At 38.9% G+C, this 24,268-nt stretch overlaps 1 protein-coding gene across 6 annotated transcripts in view; it reads left to right on the top strand.

The window, feature by feature from the left end:
* The first annotated feature begins 383 nt into the window (after nt 1–383).
* The window catches only part of CHD2 (chromodomain helicase DNA binding protein 2), a 94,514-nt gene continuing 70,629 nt past the window's right edge, over nt 384–24,268 (top strand). For 3 of the 6 annotated variants that reach the window (XM_064480547.1, XM_064480548.1, XM_010975715.3), the window contains exons 1-5: nt 390–978; nt 1,319–1,451; nt 18,172–18,403; nt 21,796–21,882; nt 23,562–23,623. In XM_064480547.1, coding sequence (XP_064336617.1) covers nt 1,390–1,451; nt 18,172–18,403; nt 21,796–21,882; nt 23,562–23,623 — 443 coding nt within the window. In that variant the 5' untranslated portion in view covers nt 390–978; nt 1,319–1,389. The other 3 variants (XM_064480550.1, XM_064480549.1, XM_064480546.1) reach the window with 3 other exon arrangements.

Genomic DNA, 24,268 nt, shown 5'->3' with positions numbered 1-24,268 from the left:
AAGGCAAGACTTCAATTTACTTTATGAAATTGAGGTTTTGCTTTTATTTAGAAACCATTTTACCCATGGTGGGGGTAGTTTTTTAAAAAGATTATTACTTAAGCTGAGCTTTATATTCTCTAAGAATTATCCCTTTTTCAAAATGGCTTGATAAAACACTACTTCCTGTCCAGAGAGGAAGTTATTTTAGCTCAAGGACTGAAATATTTAGCAGATCTTTAGACAAAAGGAACAAATTACATTTCTCTCTGGCTTAAAAAGGGTGCTTGAGCCAGAGGGGGTTAAGAAACCCTCCCCCCTCCCCCTGATGGGGTGGTCTGGAGGGGCAGGGAGGGGTGGGGGTAGGGGTCCTTAGGCTCCCTGGGATGGAGGATCTTTTTTTTTTTTTTTTTGGTGGAGATGAAGGGGTGGGTCTATGGTACATCACCTGAGTTGTGGGGTAAATGTAGAGAGTGTCAATCAAAGGCAGAGCTCTCAGAGCTGGGAAGGAGGCTCTAGATGGCGGCTGTGCCTTAGAGAGAGCGCGCTCTGCTCCCTGCCTTCGCCTCACTTTACGCAACTTTCCCTAACTTTCGGGCAGCCTCAGGGGGCCCCCGCAGCCCCCTGCCTCTCTTAGTGACTTACTGGGGTCGATTCGAACCTTTTTTAGGGAGAAAAGCAGCTTTTGGGAGCTTTCTTTTCGTGCCTTGTTGGAAAGAAGCAGCCGTACTGAGAGCCCAGGTCGTTGTTTTTTCCAGCTTAGAAGCCATGGCGCACCTCCATTTTTGTGCGCTCTCCTAATGAGGTTTTTTTTTCTTCCGGACCCGTTTTAGTATTAATTGTTGCTTTATTTTTTTGACCAGTTAACATATTTGAGGATTATTTTATTTATTTTTCGGTTTTTAACGGAGAATTTTGTTTTTATTTTTAATTATTTGGGATCTGATATTTTTCTACTACTAGATAGGACTCTTGCTTTGGACCTACTACATGGATCAGGTAAGTTCATGATCATTAGTGATAATTTAAAAGATTTACATGTTTAAGTTTGCTTTATTTTCTGTAAATATGAGGAATTCCTGGATGACGCAATAAGATACAGAGATTGTTATTTGTATCCAGTGTGTTACTTTGAGAAACTTTCCTTATTGATAGTGATGATTCCCCCTGTTCGGTTTATGCTGTTCTTTTTTTTTAAGGAAAAATTAGAAATACTTTGTTTTTTGGTGCTTACCGCTGTTGTGTTATAACAATATCGTTACATCGTCAGGACTTTGTTCCTGATAATAAAAAACATCGATAGAAGCTGGGACCTTACCTTTCTTTCAACTTTTGACAGTAAATACCTGGGCACAGGACTTCAAAGCAAACACAGATTCCCCCTCCCCCTTAATATTTAAGAATTAAAAGATGATGAGAAATAAGGACAAAAGCCAAGAGGAGGACAGTTCGCTACACAGCAATGCATCGAGGTATGAGCTATCAACTTTCTTCCTATTTTCTTTTTTTGGGGGAAACCTCAGCTTACATTGTTTACCTTGACAGACAAGGATAGCAGTCTGTTTTATTTTAAGTATTTTACTAATTTGGGTTCGTTTTTTAAAGCGTGACCTTGAGATTGCTAATATGCCACACCCTAATTTTTTGGTAGCAATTTATGAAAGTTGAGTTGTGACTTAAGGCCTCTTACAGCAGTCAAAAGGTAAGGTACCTTTATTCAAGGGGGCCTTTCCTGTAAACTACAGTTTTTTTGTTAATAAATTTAAGTTTTTAGGTTTTTGTGCTGTAGGAAAATGACCTTGTCGGTTTAGCCATTGCTGCATTGCACCATTTTACATACAAGGCAAATTTTTTCTTTGAAGAATCTAGGATACCCAAACTTGTAACTGAAGGCCATAGAGGAGCCTTGTGGTAGTAAATTATAGTAAATAGACATTTGAGAAAGTTATATGAATGAAAAAATGTACATTTTAAAATGAAATTGCAAAAAGGACCCTTTGACTGATGCCTCTCAGTTTATATTTTTATTTGACTCTTTATTTCTTTTCATACTCTTGACATTTTAGGAAATTTTGATAAGATTTATCAAAACCTTTACTCTTGATGGTTACAGTTCCTGCATTTATGAAATCAAACCTATGATCACAGAAATCTTGGAATACTCTTAATATACTTCTGTTTTGTGTTTGTTGCTGTGGTTATAATTGTGTATTTTATATTTAAAGTCTTTGAGGTTTGCATTTGTATGCTTATATTCAGACAATGCTCTAGTTGATAGATGTAGTATTTTATCCTTGCATTTTAGTTGTAGCTGCTTTAAATTTATTGATTTATTTCGACAGAGCCGCCTGGAATGCTTTATCTTCTGAAGCTTACAAATGTACTGTTTGTTCAAATCATGATTTGTTTCATATTTGTTGGAGTTCACCTTATTAGTGACTATAAGCAATAAAGCCTTTAAGATGTTTTGTTGTTTGAAAAGCCTCTAAGATGTTTTGTTGTATGATCTGTATATTAATTTTTAAAAGTATATATGAATGCATTTCTTGATGTATGTTTTATGAATTATGTTATAAATTTTAAATCATGCATTTAAAGAATTTGGTTATATTTTCTCCCCAGTTTTGCTTTTACTTTTATAATTTTATATAACTCATATACTTTATATTTAGGTTAGTGAATTTGAAAGTTTTGGACATGGTTTTGTTTATTACAAATGCTGTTTTATTTATATTTTATTAGACTTAAAATATTTTGAACCTTGCTTTTAAAAACACCTTTCCAAATTCTTTGCAAATTGAGTTGTCACATAGTTTGGATTGCTGTCTTTGGAACTGAATTGCCCATATAATTATCTAGGTTAGATTTAGGACAGAAAACTTCTCTACTAATCTTAAACTGATTTTTCTGAAAAGTAATGGTGATTTGAAGAAATAGGAATCCCCAGGTATATTTGACAAATTATTCAAGATTCAGTACCTAAAATTGGTACTCCCTTGAGTGTATAATTTGCATAGTTTCACATGGGTTTTGGCTTTCTCATGCAAGGTTTGTGGTTAACATCATTGATCAGACTGCTTTCTAATTTAAAAAAATTAAGCAGTGTTGCTATTCTTTCTTTTAATAATTTTCACTGACCTGGAAAACTGCTTGGAAGTTGCAATGCATTTGTCTACTGGTAATGGGGTTGCAGCTTAACAAGCATGGGCTGTAATTTTAAATGTTTTCTTAGGTATGTTTAGATTCATATACCTGATGAATGTCAAAAAATATTTGAGTGACACTTGAAAAGAAGATGGGAGTTTTAAAATGCTGTTACCCTAAATTGCATACCTTAATACATGTACATAATTATGACATCACTTCCTTTTCAAACTGTAAAGCTATAGAATGTTATTGGTGTTTTATTATAGTAGATTAGTTATATTTTTGTTGAGCTTAAAATTAAGGTGGCTGTTCTGGTAACTAGTACTTGGCTCCTTCCTTAACCCATCAGAATTTCTCCATAAGGACCTAGTTTCTATGGCATAAAGTCTAATGTTTAGGGAATACTACAAAAATCACTTTGGCAGCCTGAGCCACAGGAGAGGAAGGGAGGAGTTTGCTGGTCAAGTAAACTTTTTTTGGTCTTGAGAATTTATAGGATCTGAAAGGATTGAGTGTAAGTTTAGGTAAATCTGATATTTTCCTGTTTTTGGAAATAATGCAACACTTAAGAGTCATCATGTAAGTTTGTTATTCCTGTATTCTTTTGAAGTTACTGCTTAAGAATAATGTTATACTTTGTATATCATGGTTTTGAAGATTTATTTTCAAAAACATGATTTTTAAAGATACTTTATCTGTAAAATTTTAAAAAATTTGAAACAAAGTTTCAGTGATGGACATACATAGAAATGTATACCACACACTTATCTAAATAGTTTGCAGTTTGGGGGTATAACTTCAGTAGTATCAAAGAATGGAAAGAGAAGGGAATGTGAATGGAACAGTGTGCACACAAAGAGCTCTGTGTGTTCTAGGACGCTGCGTTTTCAATTTTATCATCAGAACTGAAAGTTTATTAAATTTTTTTCCAAATCCTCTGCCTTTGAGCCAGATTTATTTTGATAACATGCGGTGCGGGCAAAATCTTGCTTTTTAATCAGCCTTTTAGCAGTTACTCTACAGGGATTGGGATAGTTAGAAATGGGGTAATGCAGTTGCTTGTGGACTGGAAGTCAGTTTTTAAAGTGGCAGCCATTTTATGAAGCTGATAATTCTTAAAAGAATCGGGATTTTTTTTTTCTTTTTTTGAGAAGACAAAATAAAGCGAATTGAAACCTGAAATACCAAAACATCTCCCTCCCTCCTTTTTTTTCGGTTCTTTGGTACTGAAATAAAAGGCAGCTCGGTAGTTAGTGCAGGCAGCAGCTCTGTGAGTCCCTGGCATCTTGGTGCAGGTCCAGCTCAGTCACAAAATGGCTGTTCCTTTGTGCCGCAGCGCTGACAGACATACTGCATTGCACTGTGTACTCGCCAAACAGCAGGAAGTTGCCGTGCCGAGTTCAAAGGCCGGCCGGCGCCGGCGCCGAGTGCTGATTGGCTGTGCGCACGCCTGGTAACAGCGGGTCAACAGTGGCCGCCTTCGGGCAGGCTCCGCCCCGTGACGTCAGGCGCCTCGCCGCCGGGGAGGAGCGAACGCCGTGACGTTAGGTTGCGTGCGCAGCCTGGGTCGTCTTGTTCTCCGCCTACTGAGGCTCCAGCTGGCCGCCCGGCCTGCCTACCCGGGGGAGGGGAAGGGAAGGGACGTGCGCTCCGGCCGGGACTTTCCGGTGGGCGGCCTCTTTGCGGAGCGAGGTCGCTGCTGGCGGCGCTGTCTGCCCTGCCTTGTAGCGGTTCCCACCCAGCAGCGTGTGTTCTTTGCTCGTTCTTTAGGAAGGGCTTCCCTTTTAGAAGCGGCTTCTGCTTTGGGAGAAAGTAAAAGGTACTAATCGGAAACCTTCAAATCGAAAATCTACCACTTTTTACATTTTTCGCTTTCTTTTTTTGTATCCTAGCGGGTCCTTTCCCCCCCCCCCCCCCCCCTTTTGCGTTCTCTGTGAAGAATCAGTAGTGATTTTAATTTTGTTACCATTGACCAAAAGTGTTTCACTGTCAAGAGGAGATACTGTTATTTAAGTTGAAACGTGTTAACGAGTGTTACACCTGTGTTTAATACATGGCTCATAAACAAAGGGAAGAGTATTTTAACTTGTCCCCGTGCGTTTTTACTTGTTACCAAACATTTTCTCAGTTGGCATTTGATGGAGAAAAACTCAGGTCAGTATGTGCAAGGTGATTTATCTTTAAGATTAACAAAGTGATACTTAAGTAGAAAACAGCTAGGAATTTCCACTTGGCTTAATAAGTATAAATATTAGGTTAACTTAACAATACAGCAATAGGCAACCATTAATTTGCAAACAGGTGTCAGAAAACAACTCTTTAGGTGTTAATGGCACTTGCTAAAGAACAGTAACTCTAAGCTTGGTCTGTAGTGGAATTACTTGGCAAAATCTTGGGAAACTTCTCAGATCTCCTGTTCTGGAAGTTTTAATTCATTCCTGGTAAACTTGTTAAAATGCTGTGAGTCTGTGGTCTGCCTTGTTTGGAAACCCTTGCAAGGATTTATGGTTAAAAAAAAACATAGCTTACCAATGGTGACTTTATAATTTGCTCACAAATAATGAATTTAAGCATGAAGGAAAGACTATATTGGTATCTTCTTAATTGTGCCGTAGTGAAAAGTTTTTCCTACACTATTCGAGTATCTTTAGCAGTAATAGGAATGAGCTGTCATGTAGTTGGCAGTAATTTATAAATTTTTCATTGAGTTAAATATGGTACTTTGAAAGAGATCTGGACCTCCTGGGTGTAGGTAGAGATATTTACCTGGGCACATCTTAAGTTTCTGAATAAAGTTTATAGGAGGTAAAATACATATAGAAGGTAAAAATGCATCATCAGTTGGTTTTGTAGGTTGCCAGTCTTGGTTCTTTAGGAATAATTCTTTGGATAGTTTATGGAAACTAGGTGAAATTGGGTTTTCATTTTTTTCTATAGACTTGTTCAAAGATTCTGTAAGTGATTTTAAGTTACATGCTAAAAATATATATATGAGATATTTCAAAGCCTTAAGGACAAACACTTGTAGAACTTGATGATTATTATTAGCATATTAAGAGCAACTCCTTAAGGTGTATCTAAAGCAAGAAGAAGAAAAGTTCTTCTGTGTATGAGATTGAATTCTGGTTAGTTGTATTAGAATTTTATTTGTAAAATGCCCTAAGTTAAAAGTGGAATAGAATTAAGTAACATTGCACTCATGTTCCAGGATGTAAACTACTCTGCTCCATTGAAAATGTTCTAGCCCAATTACCCTATGAGTTAAACTCAGTATTAAGATACAGCAGTTCATCTATCAAGTGTTTGATGCCACTTGGAGCCAGTTAAATTTTGAAGAACTAGCCTATTAGGGCTGTTCACTGAGCCTTCTATGGCTGTTTGTCCTGTGTGCAGAATGGCTTGAAATGGCAAGAAAAAGTGCTGATTGATCCTCTCTCTTTTGGATTCTTGCTTTGAAAACCTGCAGTTTCTGATTGATATTTGGCTTTTTGGAGAGTAACGTCTTTTGTAAAGATGAAGTCATTGCAGGAGGTGGGCAAACTATTTCATAAGGACTTTGTTATAAAAGCTTGATTTTATTAAGTTATTACTGTGAGATGAATCTGGAAGTTCAGTTGAATTTTACCTGATAATATCTGAAACTCACAGGTTTTATAGTTGGCTTACTTACCCCCTCCCATATACAGCAAACCCCTGACAGTCATGAGAGGTACCTCCAAAGACCACCTGTTACTAGACGCCTACCATTTGTCCCATAAAAGGTGGCTCAGGAAACTTGTTCTTGACAAAAATTCTGTGTCGGCTCTGTGTGACATCTGGTAAATTTATTCTAGGTATGAGTATCTCTCTCTTTTTTTTTTTTTTTTTTTTTAAGTCTTTTAGGGCTTTTCCTCTGAAAACCTTAGAACTCACTTGGCTTTCTTAAACTGGGGGGGTCACTTTAGTGAAGAAATTATTCTATTTAATCACCTTAGAGTTCTTTTGTACCCAAGTGAAAACTATTATGTTGGTTTACTTATGCTGGTGTTTATTGTAGCTGAATAATTCCCTCCTGTGTTTCAGCTTGACTGGGTATTGAATTCAAATGTATATCTCACCAAAATTTCCTATTACTACTTCTTTAGAACTTTAGTGTTATTAGTGTACAGCCAGAACAACAAAAGTTGACTCGGCTCATCAAATGCCTAGGGTCTGTTGTATGTTTATTTTATCATCAGTGATTTAGCACAGCATTGGAGCACATTTTTTATGTTATGGCCTTGCTCCTAATCAGTCTAAACTTTGATAGGACAAGTCTGGGGACAGAGACCCTTCTAACAAAGCTGCTATACTAGGTGCATGGGATAAAATTGACTTACAGCATTGTATAAATTTAAGGTGTACAGCATTAATGATCTGGTGGACATACATCACGAAACGATTACCACAATAAGGTTAGTGAACATCCATCATCTCATAGATACAAAATTAAAATTTTTTTTCTCTTTGTATTGAGAACTGAACAGGATTTACTCTCAATTTTTATGTATAAAGTATAGCAGTGTTAGTTATATTTTTCACGTTGTACCTTACATTCCTGATACTTTATACCTGGAAAGTTTGTACCTTTTTAATTGTGCTCATCCAATTCCCCTCCCCCTACACCCCCACTGCCTCCTCACCGCCCCCCCCCCATCTGTGGTAACCACAAATCTGATCTCTTTTTTTCTATGAGTTTGTTTTTGAGGCATCATTGACCTGTAACAGTGTGTCACCATTCTTGGTTAAGGGTCACCTTTTTTGGTGGTTTAGTGATAGCTTCTGGACTGTATTGCATACTCAAAAGTATTTCAGTTCCCTTTACTGGAGAGTCCCCCCACAGTTTGGGGAAAGTGTGATCAGTCTGATCTTGGTGGGGAGAATTTTTCAGAAGAGTGTCATTATAAAAATAGTCTTCATTTTATTCTTAGGATTCAGTTCTAATGAGTTACTTTGTAATTTGTGAAGTGTTTGTTTTCTCAGTGCAGGTCAAGAGCTGTGTATAATAATAGCATTAGTGCAGCACTTAACTTTGGTACTGAAAACGAGTGTTCCCAAGTTAGGCCAATGAAATACACTGTAGGACCTGGAATTTTCTCCTTTTTAAAATGTGGATGAGACTCTTCATTGGGTTATGAAGATTAAATTGTGTGATGCCTATAAAGCGCTTTGCAAAGAGTCTGTTACATTGAAAGTGCTCTGTAAATGTAAGCTGTTAGTAATGTTTGATTCCTAATGCTTTATCTTACTTTATTTATTACTTTTTCTGCACTTTAAGAGCCAGGTTGCCCCTGAGGGCCATGGCTGGTGGCCTTGTCTCCCCCAGGAGTCTGTTTAGGCCGATAAGGAGAGAGGTTTGTTAAAAATGACCGTAGAGGGCAAGCCCTCTTTTAGTTAGTTGAAACTTTGGGTATATTTTGCAGTTACTCCTAGAACTTACCCCCCCCCCCCCCAAAGGAACCCGGCCTTTTGAAGGGAGCCTATGGCTCTTTCTGGACCAGAACAGCTTGTGTGAGTCATAGCCCTCCTCTTGGCAGTCACTCTGAGTAGTTGCCTTATTTCCTCCTCTTGGAGTTGGTAATTACTGCCCTGGTTTACCCTCTGCCTCCTTTCCCTTTCCAGCTGTACAGGGGTGAATGAGCAATACCAAGGCGCAGTGCTGTAACAGCAGTAATATTTACAACAAATACCTAATTGGGTGTAGCTGGCTTTTGCTAATCAGTCTTCACGTGGCGCTATCTGTTTGATTTAACCTAATGACCAGTGGGCAGGGTATTCTGTTAGAACTGTAGACTCAAGATTTGTGCCTTTTCGTTTCCTCTACTTCCTTCATTTCCTTTACTTTTGGTTGTGAGTTCGTTTAGGTTTTTTCTTTTTTCTTGGTTTCTTCATCAGACCTTGGAGAGCTTCTAAAAATATTAATGCCCAGCCCAACGTCCGTGATTGAGTTAATTTTTAAAAGCTCCATGTGTTTCAAATCTGCGTTTCCCCATATGTTTGCATGCGTCTCCATGTGTCTCAGGTTTTCTGATGGAGCTCTTACTACCTTTTTTTCTCTCACCCTTTGTCTTCCCATTGCCTGCCCCATTTTCTCAGTTCCCTTTTTAGGGCAGTTTTAGCAGCAGTTTGAGTTTGGAGGTTGGAAGCGATGGGGGGCGGGGTGCTGATAAGGGGAGTTGTATGCTTGATGGAAGAGGAGGAGTTCCTGTATTAAATGTCATACCAGATCCAGCTGTAGCACATTTAAAATGTATGCTGAAGGGAGGTGTTTTTGTTTTTGTTTTTGTTTTTTTACCCCCACTTGCTTTCCATTCTGGTGGTGGCTCTTCCTTACTGTAATTGTCTACTTAAACCCTTTTTAGAGACCTCCAAAAGTTTGGATTCCAGAGTTAACTTTGAATGCAACTGCATTCCATTCAGGATTCCTTTTGTCTCTAGTTGATAAAGGTAACTGTCTCAGACCTAGGGCTAGAGCAGTGGCCAAGGCGCCCTGCAGGGAAGCAGTTAATTTTGAGTGGTGTTTGTCACCCATTGGGTTGTGAATTGTAACCAGTGTTAAAAACAAAATAAGGGAACAGAATATAAAAATAAATCTCAGGGTATCCCATTTGTATGAGTTACTTCTAAGTCCAGCAGTGGCTGGTAATCTTACATTTTGGATTTTATCATGAAAGGAAATAGCGTGTGGTGAACATTTTATAGAAAATACCAGAGTAGATTTACATTTTATTGAGTGCTTACTCTTGTCAAGCACTGTTTTAAGGGTTTTTGAAAGTATTTTATTTGGTGTGAGGGTTGATACAACAGAAATGCTAGTGACCTTGCCAGCAGTCCCCTTCCCAAGGTAACTGTCACTGAGCTTTCTCTCTTTTTGAACTTCTGTGGGTGGTCCTGTGTCCTGCTGGGCTTTTTTGTACCCTTTGCCATCCTGTTCCTTCTGTTGAGTTGTATCCTTAGCCGGGATTGGTAGATCCTTCTCACATTCGTTTATGCTGGTTCTGCTTGGAGTTTTGTGTTTTAATTAAGTAACAAAGCAATAGATGAAATGATTGTGGAGAGATTTTTCAGTGAAAACAGTTGATTTGATTGTTCTGCAAAAATTCAGTAATAGCTACCATTTGTCTTGCCTGCTAGGGGCCTGTAACTTCTTGAGTCTTTGATTGCTAATTTGAGTCCTCACATCAGTTTGCGGGGTAGGTATGTATCGCCTTTATTTTGTAGATGAGAAAACTGAGGCACAAGGGGAATAAATAGTGGAATTAGATTCAGACGCTGGTAGTTTGGCTCCAGGGTTAGATGGGTAAGAGGAAGCTATACAGGTGATTGGGGAAAATAGTGAAAATGTAGAATAATTCTGTGCTCTGTGTATCTTAAAAAACTTTACATTTTAAAGAAACCAGAAACTGAAAATCACCGGTGTGATTGATGCCAGAAGATACACTGGTTTTCAAAAGGCCATAATTTTACATCGGAAGAGTCCAGTTAAATTGTATCTGGGAAGTGATTCCCCTGGGGGTAGTCTGAGAAACAACAGGGGGACGTGGGGAATGGTGAGTCGGGGGTGGGCACTGGAGAACTTTGTCCTTGTCCAGTGTGACTCCAGTGCCACGTGTGTAGTTTGGATTGGGCAACAGTTTGTGGAGATTGGGTTTTGCTTCTAATCTCTTTTTTTGTTGTTGTTGTTCTAAACTTAGTTCCTAAATAGGCTTTGCATCAAAATCACGTGAGAATTTAAAAAATCGGGCCCATACCTGATTGGATTTTAGGGGTTTTTGATGAGAGGGGAGGGGAGGGAAAGGGAGGTGGAGAAAGAGGAGATGAGGGTTAGGGGAAGGGAGGGAGGGGTGGAGAAATGATCGGAATTGTCAGAAGTGCCCCAGGTGTGTCTGTTGCAAAGCCAGGGTGGGGAATAGTTCTGTAGGCGTGACCTCTAGGGAACTAGTTCTTGAGTGTGGTGGGTTTTAACAGAGGGCGTCTTCAGCTGCAGTATAGGTTACTTGACATTCAAATAGAGGCAGTAAATGGCTAGTAAGTTGTAATTTTGAGGATCGAGGTGATGGGTCAGAGTCTTGCCATGCTCCATATCCCTTGCTTGATTAAAAAGTTTGTTCCCTCTGCATTTAGCTTTATATGGTGTTAGGTTGTTTCTAAATTTAGTTGTTTAAGAATCACCTGGGATACTTGTTAAACATAGTCCCAGGCTTCTCGCCTGGAAGTTTGAATTCAGGCATTCTGGGTGGTGCCCAGGAATCTGTATGCCTTTTTCTGAGAAGAGGATCCTTAGTGTTACCAGTGTTAAAGTAACTTCCAGAACTGCTGAAATCCTGGGACAGTCTGCCTCAGGATGCCGATCAGTTCTGCAGTGTTAGAAATTCAGAAAGATTCAAAGAATAAAATTAAAGTTTTAAACAAGTTAGATATAGTTAAAATCCTGTTTATGCCTTTCCCCTAGTCACTGTCATGAACTTGGCATATAAAAGCCATGGCATTTTTAGAACGTACATGGTTCATATAATATATTTGTGTTTTAAAAATATGGTGGTTTTGAGATTGTCACATTGATATTTCTAGATCTAATTCATCCCTAGTCTTAACTGTTGTAGTTCATTGCGTAGTACAAATATTTCACGTTTTATTTTTACAGTTTTGTACGTGAACATTTAGGTTGTTTTTGTTTAATCTTACGAGCAGAACTCTGACCATTTTTTTATTTCCCTCTTCCTGCACACGTTTGATAATTTGTTGAGGTTATATGTTCCCACTGATTGAATTGCATGATTCATGTGCATATTTTTATGTATACCAGATAATGCCAAATTACTTTCCAAAGCTTCTCATCTCTTTCTCAGTAATGTTGTGTGAGTACTATTTTCCCTACTTTCTTACCATCCTTTAATGTTACCAGACTTTTTAATTTCTGCAAAGCAGATGAGTGTAAAATAATCTTGTTGTAAATGCACTTCCCAAATTACCAGTGACATTTAACTACCTTTTCATATGTTTATTGGCTATTGCAGTTTGCTTTTTTGTAATTGCATGTCCATTTCCTTTGCCTAGTTTTTTTATTGGATTTTTCTTTGGTATGTAATTGTTTATATGTTGTAAATATAAATCCTTGGTTGTGTGTACATTGAGATTTCTCAGTCTCTTACTTGTCTTTGAACCATGTTTATAATGTAGTTTATTCTTCAGAATCATAGGACTTGAACCAGAGGTCTTAAAGATGCAGTTCGGCTTATTTAAGGATTCTTTATCAGTAAGAAACTTGTGACTTAATGATCTTTGCCTTTGTATTCTCTTTAAGATACACAGAAATGAATGAGGACTTGTCCTGCGTCACCCTTGGAGTGATTCCGACCTTCATCTCTTGTTGGGTGGTTTAATAATCTGTTTAACTGATTACGGATGACAAGGACAGCAATACCATTTAGAGGTTATTAATGTGGATTTAATAATTCAGGCTGTGGGGTGGGGGCGAAGACCCTTCTGTAAAGGGTAGTTTGAGGATGGCTTCAAGGATCCTCTTAAGGATGAGAGGAGGATGCTAGCATATGCCTGACACAGAAGTGCTCTGCGATTACTAGCTATTTTTTTCTTTTATTGAAGTATAATTTGCAATATTGTGTTAGTTTCAGGTGTACAGCAGAGTGATTCAGTTATATGATTGCTATTCTTTTTCAGATTGTTTTCCATTATAGCTTATTCCAAGGTATTAAATACAGCTCCCTGTGCTATATAGTAGGTCCTTGTCACCCATTTTATATGTAGCAGTGTATATGTTAATCCCAAACTCCTAATTTATCCCTCCCCCCCACCCCTGCTTCCCCTTTGGTAACTGTAAATTTGTGTTCTATGTCTATGAGTCTGTTTCTGTTTTGTAAGTAAGTTCATGTGTGTCTTTTTTTTTAGATTTCACATTGTATGAATGAATATTAGCTATTATTGATAGAATATAAGTCTGGAAATAAGTTTTATAAAAATTCCAGTATAGATTGCTTTTTGTTTTTACCACATTTTGCTTCACCTCCAACAACAACAAAAAAACCCCAAGGTCTGCCCAGCAGTTCAGCCATTTTGTAAGTTTAGGAAAATAAACCCTATCCAGTAAGTGGGGAAATGGCAGCTCTTGGGCGGGGAACCCACAGGCTTGCTCTTCAGTGAAGTGTTGATGTGCTGCCCTCGTGTGGTCATTTGAGGAGTGGCGATTAAAACTTAAGGATGGAACGATAGCTATTGATGCTGCTTGCTTTCAAAGTCCAATTGTTAAAAACGTAATCACTCCATTTTTGCCAGCCTCAAAAAGGACTTTGAAGAGATACCAAGTCCTTTTTTCAGCAAGTGAAAAGAACTGCTAAGCTTTTTAAAATAAACATTTATTTTTCTATTGAAATCTTAAAAATCCCAGTTTTGACTTGAGTCCCTTTAATTTATTTTTACATGGTATTTCCCGTGTTCAGTCAAAAATTATAAAACTTGTTTGCAATTTAGGTATTGAGTAATTTTCAGATAAAATTATTTTTCGAGAGGATTATGTATGGTGGATGATCATTCTTGAAAATTCCATTTTTAATTGCCTTAAAACGATTAATGCCTTTGGAAATCAGGAAATTTTATTATCTTCACTTAGGTGATAGCTTGGTTAAAGGATTGCTCACCACTAACTTGATTTGACCCTTTTTTCAGTCGCACTTTCCATATCTCCGACTCTAAACAGCATTGCAACCTGCAGTTTAATGTTGATAGTATTTAGTATCATAGTTATGCACTAGTAGTGAATCTGCATATTTCAAGAAATATCTTGTTTGAGCAAATAATTAGACTGTCAGTGCCTTAAATGTGAAGGTATTTGTAGTTTTTCCCTAAATATTTTTCCAGTCTATTAAATCTGACTTGCTAGTTTTAGAAATAATTAAAAAAAAACAACCTTAGTGTCACTCTCATTCATATGTCATTCATAGCTCATTTTGTGTAAGAATTCAGGATACTTAGATCCCTTGCCTTGAATTTGACTAACTTGGCTGGATATATTTTGAATGATTTGAAACATTAAAAAGATTAATACTTACATAATGAACAACTGTGAACTCACCACTCAGCCTCAGTCATAAATGTCACCAATATCATTCTCTGATTCCATCTGCCTCCCTAAACCCCTAGAGGCAAATGCAATTGTAAATTTCCTGTTTATCTTTTCTTGGATTTGATTTTCATTGGTACTTTTTTTTTTTTTTTTGGAAATTGCAGAAGCGAATTAGTTCACAGAATCCACTAGCATACTTCAGATAACCCATCCAGTGGAGTAAACCGTTGTTAGCAATTTGGTGGTTAAAATGCACTTATGCAGATAGATATATACTGGTAGAATCATGGGTATGTCTTTTATGTAAAAGGTATGCATTGTTACGTTTCCAGAGACTACTCTCCAACACAAATACAAATACAGAGCTGCACATGAAGGCATATACAAAGATATTTATAGTTTTATTGATTATAGTGAATAATTGGAAATCTAAATATTCTACTCAGAAATATAGAGGTATGGAAGTGTATCAAGAATATTTGTAGCTTACTGGTTAAGAAGACAGTTTAAAAATGACCTAAATTTCCCATTAATAGGGCATTGTAAATAAAATGTAGTGTATTCATACTATGAGACAGTTCAGAGAGTGAGATACTCATATACATACACATACCCTGCGATGAATACTGGCATTGGATATTTCCACCACATTTGCAATGATTACTGGCTTTTCAGCACAATGCACTAAGAGGATTCCTAGCTAACCAAGTTCTTCTAGTTATCCGCTGCAGGCTAATGCTGCTTTTTGTGGCTTTCTGCCTCTTTAAGTTGGTAGTTGGAGGTTTTCCATCTTGTTGGAGTGTTTTATATTTCAGGGGCGTACGTGGTGGTCCTGTGACTATTTTCGTTGGTGGTGTTTGCCAAAATATGGTTCCAGGCTTAATCTCTTGTCTGGAGTTTTAAGCATTATAGTAGTAGTTAAAAAATTAAACTCTTCATTTCAAAAGAATTTCAAAAAAATTGCACATTCTAGCAAAGTCATTATGTACACCCCCCCTCCACTATGTCCATTCCCTTCTCTAACATACCAGGCGCAGGGAACATCCAGGAAGATGACTTAGCTCTCAAGTCTGTTGGAGAGGTTGACAGGTGACCAAATTACCTGTATAGGGTGGTACACATGGAGGCACAGTGGTGCAGATGTGAACAGCTGGGGCTCGAGTCTGTCTTGTAGGATGTGTGTCATTGATAAAAGTGAGGCGAGAGCCAGTGGAGCATGGTGGCTGAAGCTCAGACCGGAAAGAATCTGCTTGGTTTCAGTTCCTAGTGGTAGTAACTGTGATCGCAGAGGTGACTGGGTATTATGAACATAACCTACTAGTAGGAGCTGAGTTGAGGGTTGGAATGCATAAAGGGTGTTTTCTAGAGATATATGATCCCTTCCTGAGGCTTGAAGAATTGGAGAGTTACTTATAAAGCTTGATGCAGAAGCAGAGATTGGAGGTGAGCAGTGCTGGGGCTTGGTGCTCTGCAGTAGGGCAGTATGGCTGGAGCCTTGGGGGTGAGGGGAAGGAATGGCTAAGTGATGAGTTTTGAGAAATGGGCGGAGGCTGGGATTTGTAAGGCGCGCTGGGACTGGATGTTCCCAGTGACCTGGCCCAGGGGAGCTGGGAGGCGGTGGGCAGCACTATCTTCGTCACTTTTCAGGCCTCTCCAAGCACTCGGGTGCTTTGGCTGTGTAAATGCAGCTTCCAGGTACATCCCTAACACCCCTTTCAAGCAGAGTGGCCTTTCTGTATCCCTTATGTACAAGAAGATTCTGGAGCTGTCTCTGGAGCTTTCTGTCTGTGAGCAAATGGTGGAGGCCAAACTATTAAACTCCAGCTGGTGCCCTGGATTGTGTGACACTGACTCACTAGTGGGTGCTCGCTGGAAGAGCTTTGTGTTAGAAGGGGACTCTGATGTTGGATGTGAAATTCTAAAACCTCGAATGATTGGTTAAAGCGTTGGCATTCACATAGTGCTGCTTTCGTAGCTGACATCTGATACTTTCATGACCCTACATGTCATGTTTCAGAGGATGGCACAGGGTCAGAGATGGTGCAGGCCTGGGGTGATTTAGGACAGGACCGTGGGTGCCACAACCAGCATTTCTTAACTGTCCTGTCCAGCCCTCCTTGTTTTTCCTCTTGCCTGGTGACCACCTTCTGATTGGTCACAGGTGGGGAAAAGTGACTTAAGATCCCTTAGTCAGCTGGCCTAGTCAGCTTTACTTTGCCAAGGGCCAAGGAGTCGGGAAGCATAACGACGCCTTGAAGGGGCTGAGTCCCTTTTATAGGCGTGTCTGACTGGTTTGGGACATTGTGTAACAGGGAGATTTGTTTCCTGAGTCGCTAAGGCTTTGAACCCCTGTGGTGAAATAGAATATGAGCTTTTTAGAGCCAGACTTGAGTTGGAATCCCTCCTCAACCCTCAGTATTTTCTAGTTTTGTCATTGACCAGATTATTTTAAAATACTAGTTTTTTTCATCCTTCACGTGGGGCTAATAATATAATACTTAAAAGGGTTGTTCTGGAGAATAAGGAGAATAAACATGTAGGGTACACAGCACATTGTCCTGCACCTATTAGATGATCAGGTAATTAATAAATGGTCTTCACCGTCTGCTGCCCTTCCCAAGGTGGACCCTCCATCCCCTCCATTTACTCTCATTGCTCCTTCATCTTAACTAAGAGTGCCCTCTGCCGCGCTGTGCTTGGCTGTGGTTCACACGGGCTATCCGGGTCAATCCCAGTTTCCGGTGTTCTCTCTCCTGTTCATTCTGTGGACAAGTGTCTGTCAGGTGATAGGACCTCATTTCTAATCTGGAGGATATAGTGGTGATAAATACGAAGCGCCCCCCCCTTACCCTTCCTACCTTCATGCCCTGTGTCTGTTATCCCCAGGTTGCTAAACTCAGGGACCTTTCTGTTGGTGTTACTCTAGGTTCTGGGTTGCTACTTGCCTGTTGCTCTGCCCCTAAACAAAAAGATAGCTTTCAGCCAGAAGAGTTGAGGGAGTCCATCACCTTGAGGCCTTTTCTCTTCGGAGTGTCCTCACTCCCACCGGCGGGCCCAGGAATTACCTTCTAACTCTTGGAGAACAGGGAGTATTGTATTCCCTTCCCTGCTCCCAGCTACTCAGCCTTCCCTTGCCTTGTGTTTCTGTTTTGTGGCTTCTGCTTTCATCTGCCTGCTTAGGCTGAGGGGTGTTTGGAATGAGGAAGGGGTGGCGTGTTGGGAAGCCAGCGGCAGTCGTAGTTGAAGTAGGCTTTCTCGTCGGGATCAGAATGTGCTCTTTGTTTATCGTTTTCAGTTAAGTCTGCCAGGTCTGGGACTCACTGCAGGGGATTTCAGGGCAGGAGCTCTGGCCGGGGTTACTGTGTGTGTGTTTCCATCTGCACCTGTGGTTGAGGGGACCACTGACTGGATAATTGCAACCACATTGTGTTCTTTCTGTTTGGGTGACCCTGCCTTGGTTTTGTTTCGTTCTATCCTGGTGGTGGTGGTGGTTTTTGTATTTTTGTCTTTGTCTTGAGGGAGGTATTGATACCGAACAAGTAAGACTTAGTGGATTCAGACTGATGGACCTGGTTTCGAATCCTATGTGTGTCATGTTGGGAGAGTAACTTAACAACTTTAGAGCTTCAGTTTTTCCTTATGTGAATGAAGGACAAAATAATATCCCCTTTCTGAGCTTTCATTAAGAGAACTGATCTGTAAATGAGGTGGTATATGGCATTGTACAAGTATTCAGGAAATGGTAGCTATTAGGGATGTTGAGAATGATCGTAATGACGTTATTTGCAATGTAAGAATATAAAAGTTGAATTTGTAAGTATTGGTCTTGTATGACCAAGTTAACTGTCTGCTGTCATATTAACGCTAGGATCTTTTTTTAAAAACAGATTTATCTGGCAGTTCTTAAGTCTTTTAAAAATCTCTCTCTCTGTTTTAAATTAATTAAGTCATTCAGCATCTGAAGAAGCTTCTGGTTCAGACTCAGGCAGCCAGTCGGAGAGTGAGCAGGGCAGCGATCCAGGAAGCGGACATGGCAGCGAGTCAAACAGTAGTTCTGAGTCTTCGGAGAGTCAGTCGGAATCTGAAAGCGAATCGGCAGGCTCCAAATCCCAGCCAGCTCTCCCAGAAGCCAAAGAGAAGCCAGCCTCGAAGAAGGAACGGATAGCTGATGTGAAGAAGGTATCGGCTTTGCTGTACAATACAAACGTGCTCGAACTGGGACCAGCTAGCAGACCTTTGTTTCCCGTTGAACACTCATTAGTGTCTCTCCATAGTGAAAACTACGGCTGCCTTTTCTCGTGGTGTACTGTCTGTGGATATAAATGGGGGTTGCCGTCTGCTGTACTGATAGACACAGGGCTGTAAGGAAAATAATTACATGAACCATCAAACTATGGGGCCAAAACACAAATTTTTATAGTTTTTTTTTTTTTTTGGTTTTTAACATTAAAAAAAAAGGTGGTTAAAATGATTTCTTTAAGTGATACTGAATAATACCCGAGAAAGTCATTGGCAGGTAATTGTGGAATGCAGTTGTAAAGCTTAGTTATGGATAATCACAATCGAAGAATAAGGGCAGTTTTTGTTTCATTGGGGAATAGAAGGAGAAATACTTTTCACAGAAGAGAAATTATCTGTACCCAGGCAATGTATATATTCTTTGCTTAATAGAAGACTTGTCCAGCACAGAATGAAAAAAGGCAGAAACTGAGTTGCATATCATTTTCTCTTTGATGCCCAAACTTTGGGATGCATTCCTTCTGGGAAAAAAATGAATGACTTGGTCTACTTAATCATGAGAATGCAGCTGATCTTTTAAAATTCCATTTTGAGAGAATTATGTTTGAATCATTAAAATATTAAAGATTGCTTTTAGAAATTTAAAAATAAAATGTCTTACAGAAATTCAAAGCTCTATGCTAAATCAGTTTTTCTTCTAAAGTATAAATCTACATTTGCACACGGAGATTTTTGTAGTAGTACAAACGATTTTAAATTATCTGCAGGTTCTACAGAATAGCTTCAACAGTCCTGAAATTAAAAAACAAAACAAAACTGCTTTTACCTCTTGAGGCAGAATTGGGATTAACTATGTTATTTCAGTTCTTCTGTTCCCAGCGTAGTCATTGCTAAATGGTAAGTGACCCTTAGGAGCTGGTGGGAGGTTGAGGGGATGCTGAGGGTAGTGTTAGAGATAGGAAAATGAACATTGTCCTTGGCAACTCACTCATCACCAGAGAAGTGGCCTTCAGACACTCAAGTGTGGTGCATATTTGCCTGCTCAGTGTGTAGGGCCTATCTCAAGAGACAATTCATGTGGTGCCTTATTTCAGAAAGACCCTGTATGTAGAAGTACCACTTAGAGATCTTCTCTGAGTATCATTTGACTCAAATTTGCCACCCAGACTTGTAGCAGAAGGCGTTGCTTGGCCACCTTCAGAGCCTGACATCTGAGCCTGGTGTCCTCTGTACATCTCAAGCAGGTGCTCTTTCCAGAAGACTGCCAACACATTTTTGAAGTGTAATGGGCAAAAACAAGTCTGGATATAACCATCTTCTGTACGTTGGGAAGTTCTTTACTTGCAGAGAGTAAGGGAAACCATAGAAACCATGCTTTGCATAATGTGTTTAAAACTTAGCTGAAATCGTGTTCTCTGTCTGAGATTCACAGCTGTTAACTCTAAGACCTTACATAGGTGACTTCATTTAAAAAGATAAAAGAGGATAAGAAAGAAGGGACTTTCTCATTACTAAGTTTGAATTTCAAGACAGAAGTACAGCTCTAGGCAGAAATACTAAGGTCAAGGTGATCGGCTCCAAAAGTTAATGTAAGTTAGCACGTGGATGCTTGTACTAGCCAATTAGAATGCTTGGATTGTGACTTTCATGATTTTTCTGAAACGAGAACTTCTAAAGAAAGCCCTTTGTTTTCTGTACACACTTCCGTTTCACATGGTAGCTTTTTAATAGAAGGGTTGAATTAGGTGTCATCAGCCCTCAGAAGGACAAATACAGAGATGATTTTAAGAGGTACGCATCAGAATGTATCCTGGAATAAAGCCCCAACACGTGAGCCTGAGTGCCTGTCTAAGATTTTAAAGTGATAAAACTAACTGATGTAGTGACATTTCAATAGCCGAGCCACCCCAGTTCATAAAAGCTCCGGCAATACCTGTGTTGAGTCATTTCACGCCCTGGCAGAGGTCCAGAAAGGGCTGGGGGTGGGGCAGGCAGGGCTGCAGCCTGGCTCCCCGTCCCTCCTCTGCCGAGTTGTCCTGAGCGTTCAGGACCTTTTGTCCTCCGACTCAGATTATTCTAAGGTGGTTACGGATTTTTCACTTTTAAAAACTGAGGACCCTGGATGACACGATTAGACGGCTTCTCGTTCTCAAGTGTCTGTTCCTAGAACATCTTGCTTGTTACCTTTGGAGGCCTTGTTTTCCTTCAGCTTACCCAGCATTTTTTTCTTTTTTAAGGCGCTATTGATAATGTCCTCCCTTGGCTTAGTGACATTGTGTGTTTCTGGATCTTTTGTCATTTTTGTCATCTTGGGGGTTCACTTTCCACACATTTCATGATGGCTTCTCCTCTTGCCTCAACTCCAGATATTTTCATGACATGAACTGTTGCCTGTGTTCGATGATAAACCCCCATTTCTAATCTTGGCTTTTAAGCATCTCTTCTGTATGGTTAACTCCTGTAAAACATCTTCACTTCTGTGTTCCACAATCCATTTAAATTCATTTTGCCTGTAGGTGACTGGTTTTATTAAAAGAACATACAACATACTTATCAGCAGTTATCCATGGGAAGGAGAGAGAGGCTGGGTCAGACTAATTTTTAGAGGTTGAAGAAGAAGGGGAAGCTGTTACATTTTTTTCTATTGATTTGTTGGTTTGAGTCTTTTTATTAAAGGGTGTTAATATATCATGAAAAAAATTTCAACTAATCCCTCTTTAAACTTTGATCACCGGTGAGGATTATTACTAGATATCACGTCTTAAAGGCAAAGGGTTAAAGTACTGCCAGAGAATAAAATTAAGTGTGCTGGAAAAAGGGTGGTAGTGGGTCTCATTCTGAAAACTTCCAGCTAAATGTTAGAAATACCTCGTTTGCCTGTACCTGGTATGTGACACATCCTGAGGAATTTAAAGAAATAAGCAAATGCACTGATTCTTAATTAAACTTGGTGATGGGTCTTTTGCAATCAAAGGTGAAACTAAAAGCATGAAGGACTTAAATTCGTCAGTAAATATTTTGTCTTTAGTGGAAGTGATCCATGTTGCTCAGCTGTAAGTTTATATTTTAATAATGGGGAAGCAGTGTACCATATAGTTGAATAGCCATTTAGTGATGAAGAGGCATTGTTAAAACTTCAATGAGTTCTGGGATAACACGCCTTATTCTTTTTAAAGATGGTCCTTTATTGCCTCATACACAAAGCTAACAAAACCACTCTTTTGCTATTTAGTTGTTTGAATTCTCTTAAATTGAAATTCATGTTCCAGTAATGTAAATAATAAATGGGGGTCAAGAAAAAAAGATTCACGTGTGATCTGTTAATTTTACAGATGTGGGAAGAATATCCTGATGTTTATGGGGTTAGGCGGTCAAACCGAAGCAGACAAGAACCATCACGATTTAATATTAAGGAGGAGGTAAGAAAAAGAACATTTGAAGGGGATACATTTAAACTCCTTATCTTACCTCATCCTTTCTGACTCGAATGTATTACCATTTATGAGACTGAACTTCAGTTGTGGGAGTTAAGTGACTCTATAAAGTGAGCTTTTTCAACCCAGTACAGCAAGAAAAGCCACATGAGGCTTTTAAGAAAAGAAAATTACCAGAAAGATCATGTCATAGTGAATGCTTTAGTAGAGAGTTAGAGTATTATATAGAACTGGCCTCAAATTCTTTTTTTTTTTTTTTAATGTTTCTCATACTGTGGTTGATTATAGCAAGAAGTTTCCTTTTTAAAATACCTAGTTTCTAAATCTCTTAGATCTTGTTAACTGGGTAACTAAACAAATGTAACAATGGTAGTAGTTTTCAGATTTATTCCTGAGAAAGGAAGGAGAGTTTGCTTAACTCAAGCAATGTATTTTATCTTATTTTACCTAGACTGCAAAAATTTGATTTACTAGTTCATTTTTAATGTGCAGTATAAAATGTTTCACACGTATTTACTCTCTGATCAAATTGTGAGAGATTGGATAGATTGATGATTTCTAAAATTAGAATTATGTACTGTGTTCTGTTGTTTCTATAGAATGAGACCTTTCTCAGTTGGGGTGATATTTTTGTGGATTTTTACCTCTGTATTAGGTTTGTAGACTACATTCTGAAGAGGTATTCTGTGGTCTCTCGGTGAAATATCCCCTGTCTGCATTCTTAGAAGGACTTCGCTATTCTTAGCTATATAACATCTTCCTCATAAAAGTTAAATATTAATAGCCAAAAGTTAGTGAGTTTGGGGTAGTAAATATACTTTAAAAATGTAATTGACCATAACACCTGCATTGCGTTTGTGGTGTTTTGAGTGACCTCTGAGCTGGTTTACTTTACTTAGCTTTCTTTTTCCTTATTTGTTAAAACCAAGCACATAGTTGTATAAATCTTTTCCTTTTTGTATATAAGTTAACACTTTCTCTGTAGGGCACAAGACTAACAGCAGAAAGAGCAGTTTGCCAATTTGCTTAATTTGAGGGAAGAAGAGCTGTTTTCAAACGTCTCTGATTATAAACTTACTTGGCCTAGCGCTGTTAGCAGAGCACTGTTGGCTAATGACCGAACGTGTTCTTTAATGATTCTGAAATGAGATAGATCAGTAGTTACCACCTTTACTGGCAACTAAACGTTGTGTGGCATTTCCATATGATATTCTAGATCTGCAGCACCCAGTATGCTCGCCACTAGACAGGTGGCTTTTAAAATATGTATTAATTAAAATCAGGGAATGAAAAATTCCATTCCTTGGTTATGCCAGCTCATTTCAGGGGCTCCGTCATGTGACTGACTGCCGGCTACTGGGTTAGACATTGCAGAGACAGAACATGTCCATTGTCACAGAAGATTTTATCGGACTGTGCTCTTTGAGAAGTTAAGCCAAAGGAAGTATTTCCTGGTATTAGAGAGAGCACAGCAGCAACAGACAAATTAATTTTCAAAGCAGACGAAGAGTGAGCACACCAAACAAATGCCTAGGTTTCTTTCTGTCTAAAAGCACGTGCTGAATAACGTTATGTTCAGTAGATTGTTGAACCAGGGGGTAATGTTATCTGTAAGAACTGTGAATTAAAGTCTGTAATCATTTTTCCTCCCTCGCACACTGAAGGCAAGTAGCGGATCTGAGAGTGGGAGCCCAAAGAGAAGAGGCCAGAGGCAGCTGAAAAAACAGTAAGTCTTTCGCGGGGGAAATTACTCATCTGGTGGTTTCGAACACGTGAGCGCTTCCGGGACGGGCTTCACTGTGTCTGTAGTGCACCCGGGTCCCAGAGTCGCCTTCTGTCTCTTGCTGTCGTGGGTTCCTGTCCACCTGGATCTGCTGCAGCAGCAGCATTGGAAGCCAGGATTCTGTTTTTCAGATGTAAATGTCGCTCTACTTTTGGGGGCAAACCCCAGCTATTCCGTCTGATTTGCCCAGTTAGCCAAATTGTCTTTTTCTTAAAAATGTGTGCAAATAACAAACATACAGGCATGTGGTATTCTATTCTAGTTAAGCCAGGAACACATTTGGATTGGCTGTTTTTCCTTTCCATTTGTTTTTTATGCGGCATGGCAAAATTCTATTTTAAAAATTAAATTAAAAAAATTATATTTTAAACATTATTAAAAATTATATTTTAAAAATTAAAAATGGACACCCGTTTTAGTATGAAATTTCACATTGTTGTTTCCACATGATTTTACTATTGTAATTCATAAGCCAGAAAAGTTTTAATTGTATGGACTTAACATGAAATTCCTGTATAATGTAGGTTATATATATTTGTTATTTTAAAACTTATTTAAAAAATCCTCTCATGGTCAATTTTTAAATTT

This window comes from Camelus dromedarius, chromosome 29, assembly GCF_036321535.1.
Source record: "Camelus dromedarius isolate mCamDro1 chromosome 29, mCamDro1.pat, whole genome shotgun sequence".
Lineage (NCBI taxonomy): Eukaryota > Metazoa > Chordata > Mammalia > Artiodactyla > Camelidae > Camelus > Camelus dromedarius.
This window is presented reverse-complemented; position numbering and strand designations above follow the sequence as displayed.